The 15,747-nt window shown below is 38.9% G+C and overlaps 1 protein-coding gene across 3 annotated transcripts in view; it reads right to left on the reverse strand.

Annotated features, from left to right (window-relative positions):
• LOC136002616 (chondroitin sulfate proteoglycan 4-like) overlaps positions 1 to 15,747 on the reverse strand; it is a 40,547-nt gene that overhangs the window by 16,070 nt on the left and 8,730 nt on the right. The window contains exons 2-7 of one of the 3 annotated variants that reach the window (XM_065657866.1): positions 13,620 to 13,783; positions 12,247 to 12,958; positions 9,389 to 11,295; positions 8,078 to 8,548; positions 7,376 to 7,552; positions 1,731 to 1,929 (exon numbers count right to left, since the gene is read on the reverse strand). In XM_065657866.1, the coding sequence (XP_065513938.1) occupies positions 1,731 to 1,929; positions 7,376 to 7,552; positions 8,078 to 8,548; positions 9,389 to 11,295; positions 12,247 to 12,958; positions 13,620 to 13,783 (3,630 nt within the window). Of the gene's footprint in view, positions 1 to 1,730; positions 1,930 to 7,375; positions 7,553 to 8,077; positions 8,549 to 9,388; positions 12,959 to 13,619; positions 13,784 to 15,747 lie in introns of those variants that run through there. The other 2 variants (XM_065657864.1, XM_065657865.1) reach the window with 2 other exon arrangements.

The raw sequence follows: 15,747 nt of genomic DNA on the forward strand, positions 1-15,747 counted from the left end.
TGTTAGAGATGTAAAATATCTGTGGTGCCATGAGGAGTAGCCAGGGAATGAAGAGCTGCCTCAGCCAAGAAGATGCTCCTCTTCCCCTTGGAAAGGGTTAGAGTGAACAGGAGTAGTAGATGCCAGGCTGTGGAGAAGATGAAGCGGGGGTACTTCCTAACAGGAGTCAAAGAAGCCAGCACACATTAGAAGATGGAAGAGGAGCAACAGAGCAGCTGAAGACGAAAGGGGTAAAAAGCTGAATGACAGCTACCAGGTAAGAAAAGGCCCCAGAACGAGGCTGGGAGAGAAGATGAGAGTAACAAGTACACTCCTAACAGTCCAAGATGAAGGAGGAAAGAAAAACATAGACTGAGAAAGGAGAAGCAGCAAAATGTCCAAAGTACTTTCTGAAACACTGGAGGCCATGAGGCTGAGTAGATGGCAGAGCCAGAGCAGCTGCAAGAGTTGACACATGACCGGGGCGATTTTACATTTCAAATTTATGATGCAACCCACACTCCTGCTCATTGGAAAATGGAATTTGCTGTTCTTTTTACTTTTAAATAATAAAGATTCACTTCCTAAGGCCACAGATGTGCATTTGCCCTTTCTGGAACACAGACTGGATTCATTTCCTCACACTGAGACTACCAACATCCTACCACCATAGGGGTTTTTACATGTCAAAGTCTCCCTTGGAACAAGTTAAACAGCTTGGCTCACTTTTGCCATGCTCTTGACCTTTAACTTCCTGACCAAATTATTTGAGCAGGATGCTTACAGTTCACCAGCAGCTGCTTGTAGAGCAATTTCAGCAACACATGCACATTTCAGCGCTCTGCACGACAGTGCATCGGAGTCAGAGCATTCAGTCTGCACCAAGCCTCATAAAGACACAGCACAGCTCTGGAGTGACTGCTGCACCCAAGGGAGCGCTGGAAGTAATTCCAGGCTGCCTCGAGGCTGCCAAGAGAGTGCTATACCTCTTCCATTTCCTTCCCTAAAACTGGTGTATGCCTTCTTTAGCACCCCCTTTCTTCTTTCAGCTGAGGTAACGTGATAGTAGAGCTGAAGAAGGAGAAAAGCAGCTATCACCCCATAAAAGTCTCACCTCGTCTGCTGGCTGGAACCCCACTGGGATCTTCATTCCTGCGGTTTCCCAGCACTGCCATTCAAGGATGAATGAAGCTGCCCTAACTTCTTTTTTTTATTGCCCACACATTCTCTCTGTAGCATCAGCACAAATAACCCAATCTCCAGCTCTGGCCACTGGCAGAAAAGAGTCAATGGTTAAAGCTGAATCCCTTCACAGCCTGAAACAGATGCTGATATCACCCAGATGACCCATAACTTCATTGCCCAGAGCTGCTCAGGAACATGACGACACTGTGGCAGGTTCTGCACCCTACCAACAGACAAAGGCTTCAGGAGATTCTCAATTACAAGGGTCAAAGAAATGGATTTCTTATCTCTGAAAGCTGCAAGGCAACATTCCCCTAAAGCAAACCTGCATTCAGAAAGATGGCTGCTACCTATTGAACCACTGGTACACCAAGGTTTCTTGACGAGCACACATTTAAGTAGTCATCAGACCCCTTCCTGTTTAGTTTATGAGATCATGTATCACATAACCAGTGCTATGAGATTTTTGTGACACTACAAGGAGATCTTAAAAGGATTACAAACACAAATGTACTGAATAGGAGCAGTACTTTGGTAACAGAGGTGGTATTTTTGAAACCACATACCATTGTGTACAAATACCAGCTGCCCTTCAATTATATGAGCCTGGGTAAAAGTAAGGATGCTCTTGCTTGGAGAAGACTTCAGAGCCAAGTGCCCATTGCTAGGTGGAGTAATGGAATATACCAGTTCTGATGGTGAGGAGTCCTTGTCTTCTGCACAGAGGTCATCAATAGTTATTTCTGTGACTGAACCCTCCCAGACCTAGAAAAGCAAAAATAAAAAAAAAAAAGTAATTATAAAGCAAATGCATAAAAAAGAAAATTGGGGCATGTGGGCGAAACCTTCAAAGAAAAACAATAAAGATATGTGCTGAGCAATGCCATCAGCTATGACGAGTTTCCTTACTGTCCGATCAAAGCTCTGATCATGGCCTGGAATAGTTAATGTTGGCAAACGGTTTTCAAAAAACAAGACCATGAAATAATACAAGCAAACACGCCCTACATCAGTTTGAGTTTTAGACAACTGCAGCACAAGTACTCTATTTGTCAGACTCCATCCAAACTCTTACAAACATAACAAAATTGTACTTTGATAACCGAGTCAAGGAGCTCCTTTCCAACACATACACATGAATATTAGTGTCGTGTACTTCATAGCAGGCAAGGCATTCAACATGCCCAACTTTCACCAGCAGAAAAGAAAAAAGAGAAACAGCACGCAGACAGCATAATCCCTAATACAAATTGAAAACTTCTTGTAGCTGCATTATTTCCTTCTACTAACACACACTAAAGGCCCTTTTTTAGTGCACCAAGCAATCCACAGATATGCTCAGTCCAGAGGCACATGAAGGAATCAACACCTCCAATAGCTGCTCAGCATTTTGCAAGGTCATGCTTGCAGACAAAATAGGTAACTGGCATTTGGAAAAACAGTCTAAAACCCATTACTTAATTTTAGTAAATCTAAGTGCCTTTTTTTTTAAGCTTAAGATATGTTCAAACTTTCAAGCAGAAAAGACTGATATCTGAGCTTCATCCATATCTCACTGGATAATTTATTGTTAGGAAACTATAAGCAACAGCCCATGTACTCTTCATCTTTCCTGTATTTATTTGGAATTACAAAAAAAAGTACAAAGAACAATACATACTTAGCTCAATACAAAACGAAATTCCTAAATATTCAATACATCAATACCAATTCTTTCCATGCAAAGTTCATCTAGTGTACAACCTTAAGAGCCTGAGCCGTTAAAAACTTCAGTGGGAGCTTCAAAACTCATACTGCATCGTCCCTTCCTGTCCTGTACTGTCTCAACAGACTTAACAAATACCTGGTAAGAACATCATACCAAATGGTTGAAGAAGAAACAGGATCTTTGACAAAGGGCATTTTACCTCTGCCGAAACCAAAAATCAGCAATCACAGATTTTTCCCTAAGTACTAATTTTACTTTTTAATAAAAGTCATGGAAGAAAACTTTTTAAAGGCACTTGGATTTTTGCCATGACATTTCAATAGAGGAAAGACTTCAGACTACATTGTGCCACAAAATATGTGCCATGGAAAGAGAGATACTAAAATGAAATTACATGTGTTTTCTAATTAGAAAAAAAGTTTGAAAAATAAGTTTGCGTTACATTTTATAATAGAAAATATCCTGCAAACAGGAAATAGCTGTTTTCTCCCTTGAAATATGTATCAAAGTTCAATAAAGGATGTTACCTGTGAAAACACAGGATGATAACTAATAATAGAGGCTGAGCGGCATCAAATAAGCACATCAGTGTCACTGGTTTTGTACTGAGACCCTTTAATTCATCTCAGTAGCACTTGATTCAGATTATCCTACAGAGAAAATAGAAGGTCACAGACAGAATATGCAAAAGAAAAAAAAAAAGACAGGACAATGCAAACATGTTACTACAAATGACTCATAAAGTGTCAAATAGTTTTGAAATTGTTTCTCTTACTAAAGGAAAAAATAAGCCTTTTTTTTTTTCTATAAAGCCAATGTTCATTTCTATTGTTCCAACACAGTAACACACAATACTTTTTTAAAGTACTGTACATGCTGAGTTACTCCATGACCTGCAAAATGATCCTTGAAGAGTGAAAGGAGATCCAAGAGCTGAAAAGGGCTGTAGAGGAGCAGACACTCAGAATAGGGTAAACAACTGTGTAAGTGGCTTATTTTCCACATCTGGAATCAAGCCCTCCTTGAAGAGTGCCATGAAAACTGTATCTGAACTTTCACAATGTAGCATTACAGTAATTTTCTATGTGCCTAACACATTACACAGACATGGTCAGAAAGAAGATTCATGACCCTGCCCACTGGGCAATAATCCATTCTGCTCTACTTACACCATTCAGCTTATCAGCATCTCCTTGCATGCCACATTTCCTACCAAACACTCCGTATTCACGGCCATTTTAACACTCTGGTTAGTGATTTAAAGGGGAAAAAAAAAAAAGGTGTTTGAATTTGGTTTTAAAAAATCTAATTCTAGGAAAATATTGCCCTCTTGTGGGAACAAGAGGATATGGTCATTTCACAGCATCACTACCCATAAATATATTTAAACACATACATAAACGCAGCAAATAATGCCAGGATAGTGATTTTCTTAAAAATATTCTATTTCCCTTCCTCATTCCCACCCCATTAAAAATGACTATAGAATCTATGGAAATTTCAGGAAATCATACGTAAAATGCTGTATTGTTTCTAAATAAACACACCCCTCGTGCACTTACAGTTCTAATGGAAACGCTTTAAATTAAATGCAAAGGTTATTAGCATACATTACAGAAGCTTACAGGAGAGTAGCATTTTCTGTATTTCATACATTATGTTAACGTAAATACTTCAGCACGTCATAAATTCGCAGCCAAAAAAAAAAATCCCTAAAACCTTCACTTACTTTCACTTCATAGAGAAAAATCAGAAACAACTCTCAAAATGTTTGGTTGTATGTCCTCCTGAAATTCCCCCGATGTTTTTTACAACCTTGATGGTGTTCATAACCTTGATAATAACAGACAAGATTGTTTGAAGACGGGATGTTCTAGATGCCTTGGAAGTGAGGGAGCTGAAGGAGTCATTCAGCATCTGTGCACATGCTCAACAGTGTCTTGCATTTGGCCAGAAGCCCCATGACAAAGGCCAAAATTAACTTTCATATATCCACGCCAGCATCACTGGCCGCATAATGCAGCTCTTCACAGAAGCTATTTCTCAGCAGCAGATGCCAAAAGCTAACCTATTTATTATTTGTTCAGCAGTTCTTTCTAACTCTTTATATTGAGACCTGCAAAATTTCTGAGTGCTGAACTTCAGTCAACTCAAATGGTCCTACTGGACCTCAGGTTTCACAGTATTGGTCCCTCATTTTATACTTTTGTACATTTTGTACATTTCCAACCTTTCAAAAGATATAAAAAAGATACTGCCTTTTAAAAAGCAACAGACAGTTTATTACTCAACATTCGCTACTAGCAATGTCCTTGGGGAGCATATACTGCTTGGCCAGAATATGGTGCCAGCAAGTATCAACCTACACAGGGAATGCCTGGTTCATCTCAATATTTAGCAGGACTAAGGAAAATTAATTTTCTCCCACCTACTTGGAATGTTCAAGTTTGTTTTGAAGAAGGATCATCTCAGTGTATTCCTCACAGTATATAACTTGACTGCTGGCTTTGTTTTAGTATGCACATGAATCCGACATTTGTGTGCATATTAGTACCCACTCCTGACAAAAATAAAGGTTATTTCTCAGCAATAACTTATGCATGACTAGCAAAGCTACAGACACAAAGGCAGCATCCTGGTTCTGGGTATGCAAACTGCCTCCCCAGCAGAGAGGACCAACTTTGACTACCTTAAGCTCTGTTATCATCGCTCTTCAGAAGCCTAGACTTACATATATTTTCAGAAAAATCTATATGCTGCACTGCAGTGGACTGCACAGCCTCTGTTCTGTTAACAGACTGCAGTTCAATGCCAGCAATGCACCAGAAGGGAAACACTGAAAAACTGACTGGACATATATCCCTCTTGTCTGTGACCAGACAAACATTACTGTGTGCTGTGCTGATGTCTGTAGAGTACCATTGTGATTACTTTAAGCAGGGAATTGTACCACCAGGGAAACTGTACCACACAAATGCTTGTGAAGTGAGTCTGCCCCTTTGCCAGCAATCTCTGCCCAGAGCAGAGTATCTTGTGTTGTGGCTATCTGCAGATTGGCACAGATTACCTGCTGTCACTGCGAAGCTGCACAATACTACCATTATTGCTCTTTAAAAATTATGTCTTTTCTTATATGAAAAGGCTAAATACAAAACAAAAGGTTATGATCATCTTTACAGTAATCCATTCTCCTTCTGCAGTACACAAATAAATATGTAAAATGAAATGCCTAGTTTAGCTGCCATCTATTTGTAAACTGTATCACATAGCACTGGGGATGATGTAGTCCCAAAACACTCTAACTTCTTTCAAACCTGTTCCTAAATATCTCCTCTGTCTTGGTGCCTCTCAGCTGGTTTACTGTGACCACAGGTTCATTAGCTGACCCATTCCCATTTTATTCTGCTTTTCAGAATCACCTAATTTGGTTTTACTCATCAGATCTCAGACTGGAAGCCTTTTGGCTTACATGGTCACAGTGTCCATAATAAATTTGTTCTGGTTACTGAGTGCTATTACAACACAAAAAATAATCAATCTTATAAATAAATAAATCTGGAAAAGCACTGAAACTGAAGTGATGGTAGTGACCTTTTTTGAAGATCAAAAGATTAAAAAGACATGTATGGTTATTAAGAGCAAAAGGTAGCATCAGTCAACAATTTTGTCATTTTCTTGAGGAACTGGGGCGGGGGGCAGATTTAGAAACAAGTAAGCATGTTCTTTTTTTAGCTCACAGTATCACACAGCAATAGCCTCAGTGTCTGCACTAATACTTTTACGGCCCCTAGCAGCCTAGATTTTCACAGATTGCATTGTATTATTCTTATCAGGAACTTTTAAAAACAGGAACATTCCTGTTTTGTGTCAGAAATACCCAACACATAACCAATTCTCCAATGAAGTGCCAGTGAGAATACTGCTCTCTTCTCTTGTCCCATCCCACTGGGGATCCAGAGAGCAGCAGGCAGCAGAACAGACCTCAACAGGTCTTACCCTGCGGTACCCTTAACAGCAAGAGGCACAGGGTGTGAAGGCTTAGCAAAGACAACAGTGAGATGTTTGCACCCTCATCATCACTAATTAATCACTCGTGGTACTTTTCTAAGCTATGCTGTTCGTTAACAGCCCTCAGGACAATTCAGCAAACAATACCAAAACACAACAATGATCCAGGTGCAAGCCATCCCACCTACAAGCCTGAGGTCAGTCCAAGAGACTTCATGTATCTTTAAGATTAAAAGAAAGCTCAGTCAGCCTTCTAGATAAACTTTATATTGCAACAGCAGAAAACATTCTTCCTGATGACTAGAATCTCCCCAAATACACATTACTCATGTGCTGCCTCCCTTTATTTACACTAATTTATTTTAAATCCCAGGACCACCATTTATTATATTGACTATCCCCCCAGATACAAATCTAGTACTCTGTTAATGAAGATGCACTAAATGGTAGCAGGTTAGAAATAACTTTAACATTTAAAAATGTTGACAAACATACCTGAAGAACTCTGTTAACTTTTATAACAGGAGCTTCATCATTTACTGCAGTAACTGTTACAAATACAGTTCGGGGCAAGCTTTGTTTCCACAATTCCGTGTTATTTACTATCACAGTAAAATTGTCCATCAGTTCCTCGCTGTCATCATGAACATAGTAGATTAACCCTTGTTCCACCTGAAAAATATAACAACCTGAAAAATTAAAGAGGCTAAAATAAAATAAATGCTACATTTAAAAAAAAATCAAGTCTAGTCATGCCCTTCTGCATTTACTGCCTCCACGTTTTATGACTTCTAAGACTTTATTTATGCTCACATCTGATCTGTACCCCTGTTTTTGTTCTGTTCATAACAGAAGATTTTACACCTCATCTGTCTATTCCTCTAGCCAGAATATCTTAACTTGCCAGTGCTGGCATTCCCCCTTCCCCTGAAGGGAAAATGGAAAATACAATCCCACTACATTTACCACAATGTTTCCTGGAGTCTATGAACTGAACATAGTATTAGTAGATGGTGACTTATGATACAGGTTTGCTTCTCAGAGCTAAAAGACCAAAAATTAGCTTACTATGCATATACCGGTTCTCTGTGATCAAAGACATGACACCACCAAATTGTCCCACTACAGGTAAAAAATAGCTTTTAGCAGTTCAAACAATTAATTGTGACTACAGCAAATCAGATTTAAATGCATTACCTGTTTTCTGGTAAATGTGGTTAACTTTATTCCAGGAACATGAGAGTTTTCAACATACCCATGCTTTGGCTGCTCAATTAAAATAAATTCACAGCTGAGTCCTGCAAAATGTCCACTACTAATTTTTAGATAGTCTTCCACCAGGGCTTTCGAGCCCCCTTCAATTACTGTGAAGTTCTGTACTTCCAGTGGAATCATTTTGGGGATGATGTCTACAGAGATCTCTATTCCACTCACTGTTCGGACACCATTGGTTACATCCAGAGAAAACTGATCATCTCGCTGGTCAGAAACTGTCTGCATGTACTGAACTTTGCCCTCATCAACATCTTGCTGTGTGAAGCTCAAAACTGGCCTTTGGTCAGCACCGAGACAACTTTCTTCTGAGGAAAACTTCCGAATATATCCGTGTACTGGAAGCTGTCTTACTGTGAATACCATCTCAGATGGAGGGCTGTTTTCATGAACGACCTTGAATTTAAAAATAGACCCCAAAATTACTTCAACAGAAATGGGAGAAATTCTATAATTATCTTCTGAATTTTTCACTTTTAACCCTGTCTACCTAATTAATTGGCATTCTTTATTTGGCTTACATAGTTTATCTGAAAACTCCTAATACAATAAAATACCTAAGTAGACATGTGTTAAACAAACATGGCACATAAGTGTTTTGTAACCCCACAAAAACTATGTTTTGTAAATTCTGAAAAGAAACACACTGCAGAATTAACTAGTAGCCTAAGAACTGTAGATCCGTGCCTGAAACAAGAATTTGGGCAGCACAGATGTGCTGCCTGAGCCCCCTCGCAGTGGTTATTGAAAGGCTACAAACAATGGGGAGGAAAGTATTAGACAAAGAGAAATGATCTCATGTCTGTGACTTTATGTTCTTAAAATTTTGGATGCAAACCTCAGACAGTGTTAACTGGGCAAACTCCAAACTGAATGAAAAAAAGCCCTTTCTTCCTTGGCATTTATGACCAGGTCAGCTAAGAATGATTCATGAAGTACAAACAATTGTCATAACTAAAGTGCAGCATCTCCTAATCTTAACTTTCTCAAGCACAAACATAATGGAGTCAAAGACTATGGGCAATTTTTTTCTTTAACATAACTCATTTTCCTTAATAGAAATGGAAACTTGCTACTGTTAGTCTCTCCAGAATTATGCATCCAGAATGTAGTCATGTTAGTGAAAACCAACAGGAGTTAAATAATACAGGGAGACTAAAGGTATTGCAATGGCTGAGAAAGCAGTGAAGAAAATTTGCTACAAGACAGAAGAAACAGACAATGCAGTTAACTTACCTGCAGTTTCCCTTTACTGATTTTAACTGGTTTTCCTTCTTCAACTAAGAGATTGTTTTTGTTCACAATCCTTGGTGGCCACTGATGACTTTCCAAATATATGCGAACATGCACTCCAGCATCTAAATGGACATCTCTAGCATGGATTGTAAAGTTAAATGTGTCAATAAGGTTGTTGCTGTCATCATGCCTGTAAGTCACATGCCCCTTTGTCAGATCAAGCTGAGTAAAGGAATCCACCAACAGATTATTTCGATATATTCTTCCGTATTTGGGGAAAGAGAATATCTCATATGTAATCTCATTATAATTTCTGATGTCTTGGTTTGTAATAGCACTTAGGTTAGCTGTCGTAACAGTTTCCTCTTTTCCTTTCTGAACCAATAAGCCCGTATTATTTGCCAAACTAACATAAGGATCAGTGGCATTAACTTCTACAAGCAAAGAGGTATAGTGTTTGCCATCTGTCACAAAGAGCACAAAACGCCCAAAATCTGCACCATGGTGTACGAACAGGACTTGCTTTTGCTCCAGGTCTGTTTGTTTGAACTGGTAGAGTCTGTGCAAAGTATCATTTGTTAGCACCAAATCCCCATTGGAAATGCCACGTCTAGTATATAGTAACTGTCCGTCATCAAAATCAGCATCAGGATCATGATAGCAAAGATCTGCCAACGTTAATAATCGCTGCCCATTTCTCACTACGTTAAATGTCTTATCAATTACACGTACTGGTTTCTCATCATTCTTCAGCTGGACAGAAATGTTGAATCTAATTTCTACTGACAAAGGTTCTACTTCTGGATCGAAGTCTGCCCACTTCCCTGACTCTTTACTGGAAGCTCTGACAAGAAAATCATCAAACACTGTCTCGGAATCGTCATGCACATACATAAGGCGTTTATCAGTTATATCTTTGTTAGTGAAAGTGGTGAGATTGTCATTACTCTCGAATGAACCTGAAAAATTAATGAGTTTTAACTTCCCATGCTTAGGAAACTGTATAACTTTATACTGGAAAGTTTTGTTATCTGGTGTATGCACAAACAATTTTGTGCTTGTTATTAACTCTCCTTCACCTTCAGTAACAGTAAGGCCATAGTTAGTCAAAATAATGTTTCTGAAATCTGATTTGATGTAAACTTCAAAGTTGTATAAATTTGATTCCAAGTACTTTGTAGAAATGATGAATCTAAATGAATCACGGTTGTCTTCATTGAATCTACTGATTAATTCATATGCCACTTTTTGATAGGTAATATCTTTCTGGCTAAAGACTGAATCTTTTTTCAAAGGCTGGTCATTAAGTAGTATTTGTCCATGCTTTGGTAGGGACAACAATTTAAAATGAAGCTCATCTTCAGGTATTTCTAGATCCACAATCACAGCAAAAAGATTACCTGAATTCAAGTACTTCTTTTTTGATTTTTCAATTTCTAGAGGCACATGTTTCAATAAACTGTACCTTAACCACTTCACTTTGATTGGAAATGTGTGCTCTTTACTGATTCTATTTCCTATGACAACTTTGAATTTAAATTGGTCAGTAACATTTTCCAGCTGAATTTCTTTAAAAGTGCTACAGTATCTCACACGGCTGCGCTGAACAGAGCGTTGAGAAAAAGAGCTGACGCTCTTCCATTCTCCCCTTGAATGCTGCCTTTGGATTTCCCCAAACTGGGGTGGCTCTGTGATCTCATACCGTATCTCCGGCTCCTGGAGGTTGGCATTTGTTTCAACTGCCAGATGCCTAGGTGTGATCAGAGCTGTAACACCTTGGAGTAGTTTTATTCCTGAGTTGTTGACAACTCTGTAATCCAAAGGAACTGCCATGACACGTAACACAACAGTGTTGCTCACTTTCTCACCATCACTCGCCCTCAGAACAATCCTTGAGTTCTTGACACCTGTGTGGACAAAGAAAATAGTGCCTTCTCTTAAGTCCTCATTAGAAAAAGTAGTAATAGCTTTCCCAGGATGCTTTGAATTTTCTAAAAATCCTGCATCTGCATTCAGATTTCCAAGCACTGAAAGACTGAGGCCCACAGGATCCGTATCCTTATCTAGAACTTTCATCAGCTCACTAGTTAAACGTTTCTTTGAGTTCTCTACGAGAAGAAGCAAGTTTCCCTTGGGAAGTGTGATCTCAGGAGCATCATTTACTGGAGTGACAGTAATGCTAAACACATGCTGCTCATTTCCTTTTAAGTATGGAGGCATAACCTTCTCACTGCTGGCAAAAATCGAGAAATTAAAATAATCAGAAGTATCCTCAGAGCCATCATGGACATAAAGAATCTTCCCTTGCCACACGTCCTGCAGAGTAAATGTATTTACCTCCTCCGCTGGCTCACCATCTAGTTTCAAGTCTCCATGAGAGGGTGGTTCCTTTATTTCAAAAAGAATTTGCGATTGATTAATACCTAATTTCTGAAAGTCTAAGCTGACTTTAATATGCTTAGGTTCAAGTAAAGCTTGTCCACCCTCTAGCACAATCAAGTTATTTAGAACTAAAAAGTAACTTTTGTCTTCCTTGCCCAGAGAGACAGCGCTTTCAGGGGAAATGGCAAATGTTGGGGCTGCTTTCACAGGAGGGTTCTTTACAGAGACCTCTAAAGAAAGATTTGTATTAAATGCACTCTCCATTTCACACCCAGCTGAAATGTCCTTTGTTACCAGAACATTCTTAAGTGATTTCTTTTCTGAATTGGCTTTCAGGTCTCTTAGGCAACCTTTGAAGGATCCTCCTCTGGCATACTTCCCAGTCACTGATGGTAGTTCTAACTTAATCACGTCTGATCGTGTGCTGTCATCTACACCACCTACAAAGAGAGACCCCTTCAGAAGTGGCATCTTACTGTGGGGAGGCAATGACTTTTTCATCGTTTCTTCATCCAATGTCAGCTGCAAATACTCTGCAGTAAATTTCAGTTCAACGTAGTGCCAACGACTATCATTGACTAATGTACGAGAGGAAAGCTGGGTTCTACTTTTGTGTTTTCCAGTGTAGGCTTTAATGAATCCATCTTCCATTTCCATTGCAACGAAATCTCCTGCTTGCCCAGAATGGTAAAGCAGCAAGCCATGCGCAGCTGAGGTTTGCAATGCATACTGCAAGATTCCCTCATCGTCAACATTCCACAATGGGAAAGAAACATAGGATCTGGAACTGAAGAAACTAATGGGTTCATCTTCACTTGCAAAGAATTCATCACTGCATCCCACCGAAACTTCATGGAGATTTTTAAAGCCAGGGGAAGGTCTCAGGGGCATCAGAATGTCTAGCTCATTGAATGACACATCATCAATACATCCTCGGAAATTTGGCAGTGCTCCAACAAGGTAGGGAACGTCAAGTTTACTAGTACCACCTACATAGAATCCATAATCAATATTTAATTCATAGAGAATGCCAGGCATTTTTGCACTAGTTCTACCATGTTTATCAATTACCAATGTGACGTTATCATGTTCATGATGTAGTTCAACCACATGCCAAGCTAAATCATTTAGCTGAGATCTTTGCTGAGAATGCAGCACTCGTTCCCCCACGCCAAGGTTAATTTTCACCTGCAAGAGACAGAATTTTAACTATCAAAATCCAAAGTGGCATTTTTCACAAGCATATATTAATATAGCATTAACAGATTAATTTTCAAAAATTTTCATATTAAGTACATAATTTACAAAATATAACTGCAAAATAAAATCCCACTATAATTTTGTGTAGGTTTACTTGCCATCACAAATATTACTTGAATAATTGCAGAAGAGGGAATGGACTCCTCTGTAGTTCTGCTAGGACCAACGACTCCTGATAACCCAAGTGACAATGATCTTTCAATTACTTACCTTGCAGAAAAACTATTATTTGGATCCAAACATTTTCTATGATGCTAACATCATAAACCTGAAATTTTGCCTTTACTGAACCTCATGCTTTGAACACAATGATCTTAAGATCTAGAGATCTCAAAGGCTTTTAGAGGCAAAATTTAATAGCTATCATTGTTTGGGTTGAACTAGATGATCTCCAGAGGTCCCTTCCAACCCTAACCATTCTGTGATTCTCTAAGAAATAAATACCATATTTTGAAATTATCAATCATAGTACGTAATTTTTCAATTTTTTAAACATAAACTTAGAGAATTGTTATAGATAACAGATTGAAGAAAAACACTAAACAATACGGGCTGCACATATATTTTAAGCTATAGTTATAAACCATACCTGTAAATTTCCTGAGCGTAGCTCAATTAAACAATAATCCTTCTTCCCAGCTGCAAGAAAAAGTAGTCCATATGGCTTGCTTGTTCGAAACCGCAACTGTAAGGATGTCTGAGAGGATGCTTCTGCCCTGTTCAACGCCACAAAGCTATCACCATAAAATGATACTGAAAGAAAGGAAAGCAAACACACAACAAAAAAATCACACATAAAAAACCTTTTTCTCTTATCTGCAGCTAAATATACATATAAACTTATATTAACTCTCTACATAATTATTTATGTATGAATGAAAATAGATCTCAGATATCCAATTCACCAGCTCAAGCAACTGGGTAAGAGACCAATGGCCACACCAGTATGGACAAAGAGTGAACATAGCCCAGTATTCTACCTCCAACAGCGATGACAGGGAATTGTAAGAACAGTGCTATCATATTTAAGACTTCAATACTTTTCCAATTATTTTTTTGTTTCAGGTGTTTTCCTGAGCTTCTCACAGTTGGTCTATTTTGTAACTGCCAAAGGATTTCCCTGTGAAGTACTCCTCTAATTTCTCTTTGGAAATATCTCCACCTACAACATGCTTTTACATGTCTGTCAGAGACATCCTCTGTCATCTCTGATGAGAAGTCCCACAGGCCTCCTGCTGAGTGACTTGTATGTTCTCATCCTTCTCCAGGCTGAAGTGTCCTCCTGTTTCATGAATGCAGCCTTCAGCCACCTCCACTGCCATGCTGACCAGTCACTCAGTTCTGTAGGGGCCTCCTGAGATCCTTCACTCTCTTCTCCCCTCCTCACTGCCTTGAGGAACAGCTACACCAGCAAATTTTCCCATTTGACTACTCCCTGCCTTTACCATCCCTGTTATTACTATACTGAACAGCACAGATCGTAAGACCAAATCCTCAAAAACTCTGCTGGTAACTTCCCTCCTACATGCACACACAAACCCAAACACACAAACAAACACAAAACAAAACAAACAAAAAACAAATATTTAACTGATGGTGTCCTTAAAGGGTTGTGTCCAAACACAGCTGAAAGCATCATAAACCCTGGCAGATGTAATGTGAAAATACACAAACACAAACAAACACAAACAAACAAACAACCTCCCCACACACATAATAATTTACTCCTTCTCCTATCTTTTAATCTATTACTTAATATACAAAGCCTGCATTCCTATCCAATAAAATTTGCCACCCTCCAGGCTTCCGGTACCCAGGGATTTTAAAGCTTGAGATTAGATATTACCCTTAGCAAGTAAACAATTTCATCTCTGATGATTTTTTAGGTGAACTCCTCTCGTTCCACATCCCCCCCTCAACCCTGCCACCACACTGCCCCCCGCCCCCATCAATAAAAAAAATGAACTGCAGTTTGGGAATCTTCCCAATTAGTAGTAAACACCATTTCATTTAGCTTCTCTGCAGTAGCCATGCCCAGAGTGCTTCTTTTATACTGATAACTTAATCAACTGGATGCACAGACCCTCCACAGGGTTTTTGTTCTTTATGTATTTAAGGATTTAGTAAAAGCTTTGATTCCTTCAGCTAGCTGATCCTTGACCTTTCTTTTTCAAGGCCTGTCTATTTTCACATAACATCTGCCAGGGTTTATGATGCTTTCAGCTGTGTTTGGACACAACCCTTTAAGGACACCATCAGTTAAATATTTGTTTTGCAGCTTTTAGCTTCATTCTGATATAACTTTCCCATTTTAACACAGTACTTTTTAAAATGAAGCATAACTGCAGACAGCTCTTGAGGTTTAATTGTTCTTGTCTCTACATTAGCTGTCCCTCTGCTGAATCTAACACACTCTGATGACTCTTACAAAGTGTGCCTTTAACTCAGACTCTGAACTGGACCCTCCACATTACAAAGTACCAAATCAAAGGTCTCATTAACAAGCTGTTTCATGAAACAATCACTAACAGTATCTAAAAAACTTCCTGTAGTCTACATAAAAATTCCAGGTGGCTTTCCCAAAAATAAGATTACAGCAATCTTACTGCATAAAAGAAGCTTTCATCAAGTAGCTCTAATATACCTTACAGGTCTTCCATAAAATCTATACAGTAAGAGAATCAATACCGTTTGTTGTATATAGAAATGTTATTGCA

Source organism: Caloenas nicobarica, chromosome Z (genome assembly GCF_036013445.1).
Source record: "Caloenas nicobarica isolate bCalNic1 chromosome Z, bCalNic1.hap1, whole genome shotgun sequence".
Taxonomy (NCBI): Eukaryota; Metazoa; Chordata; class Aves; order Columbiformes; family Columbidae; genus Caloenas; species Caloenas nicobarica.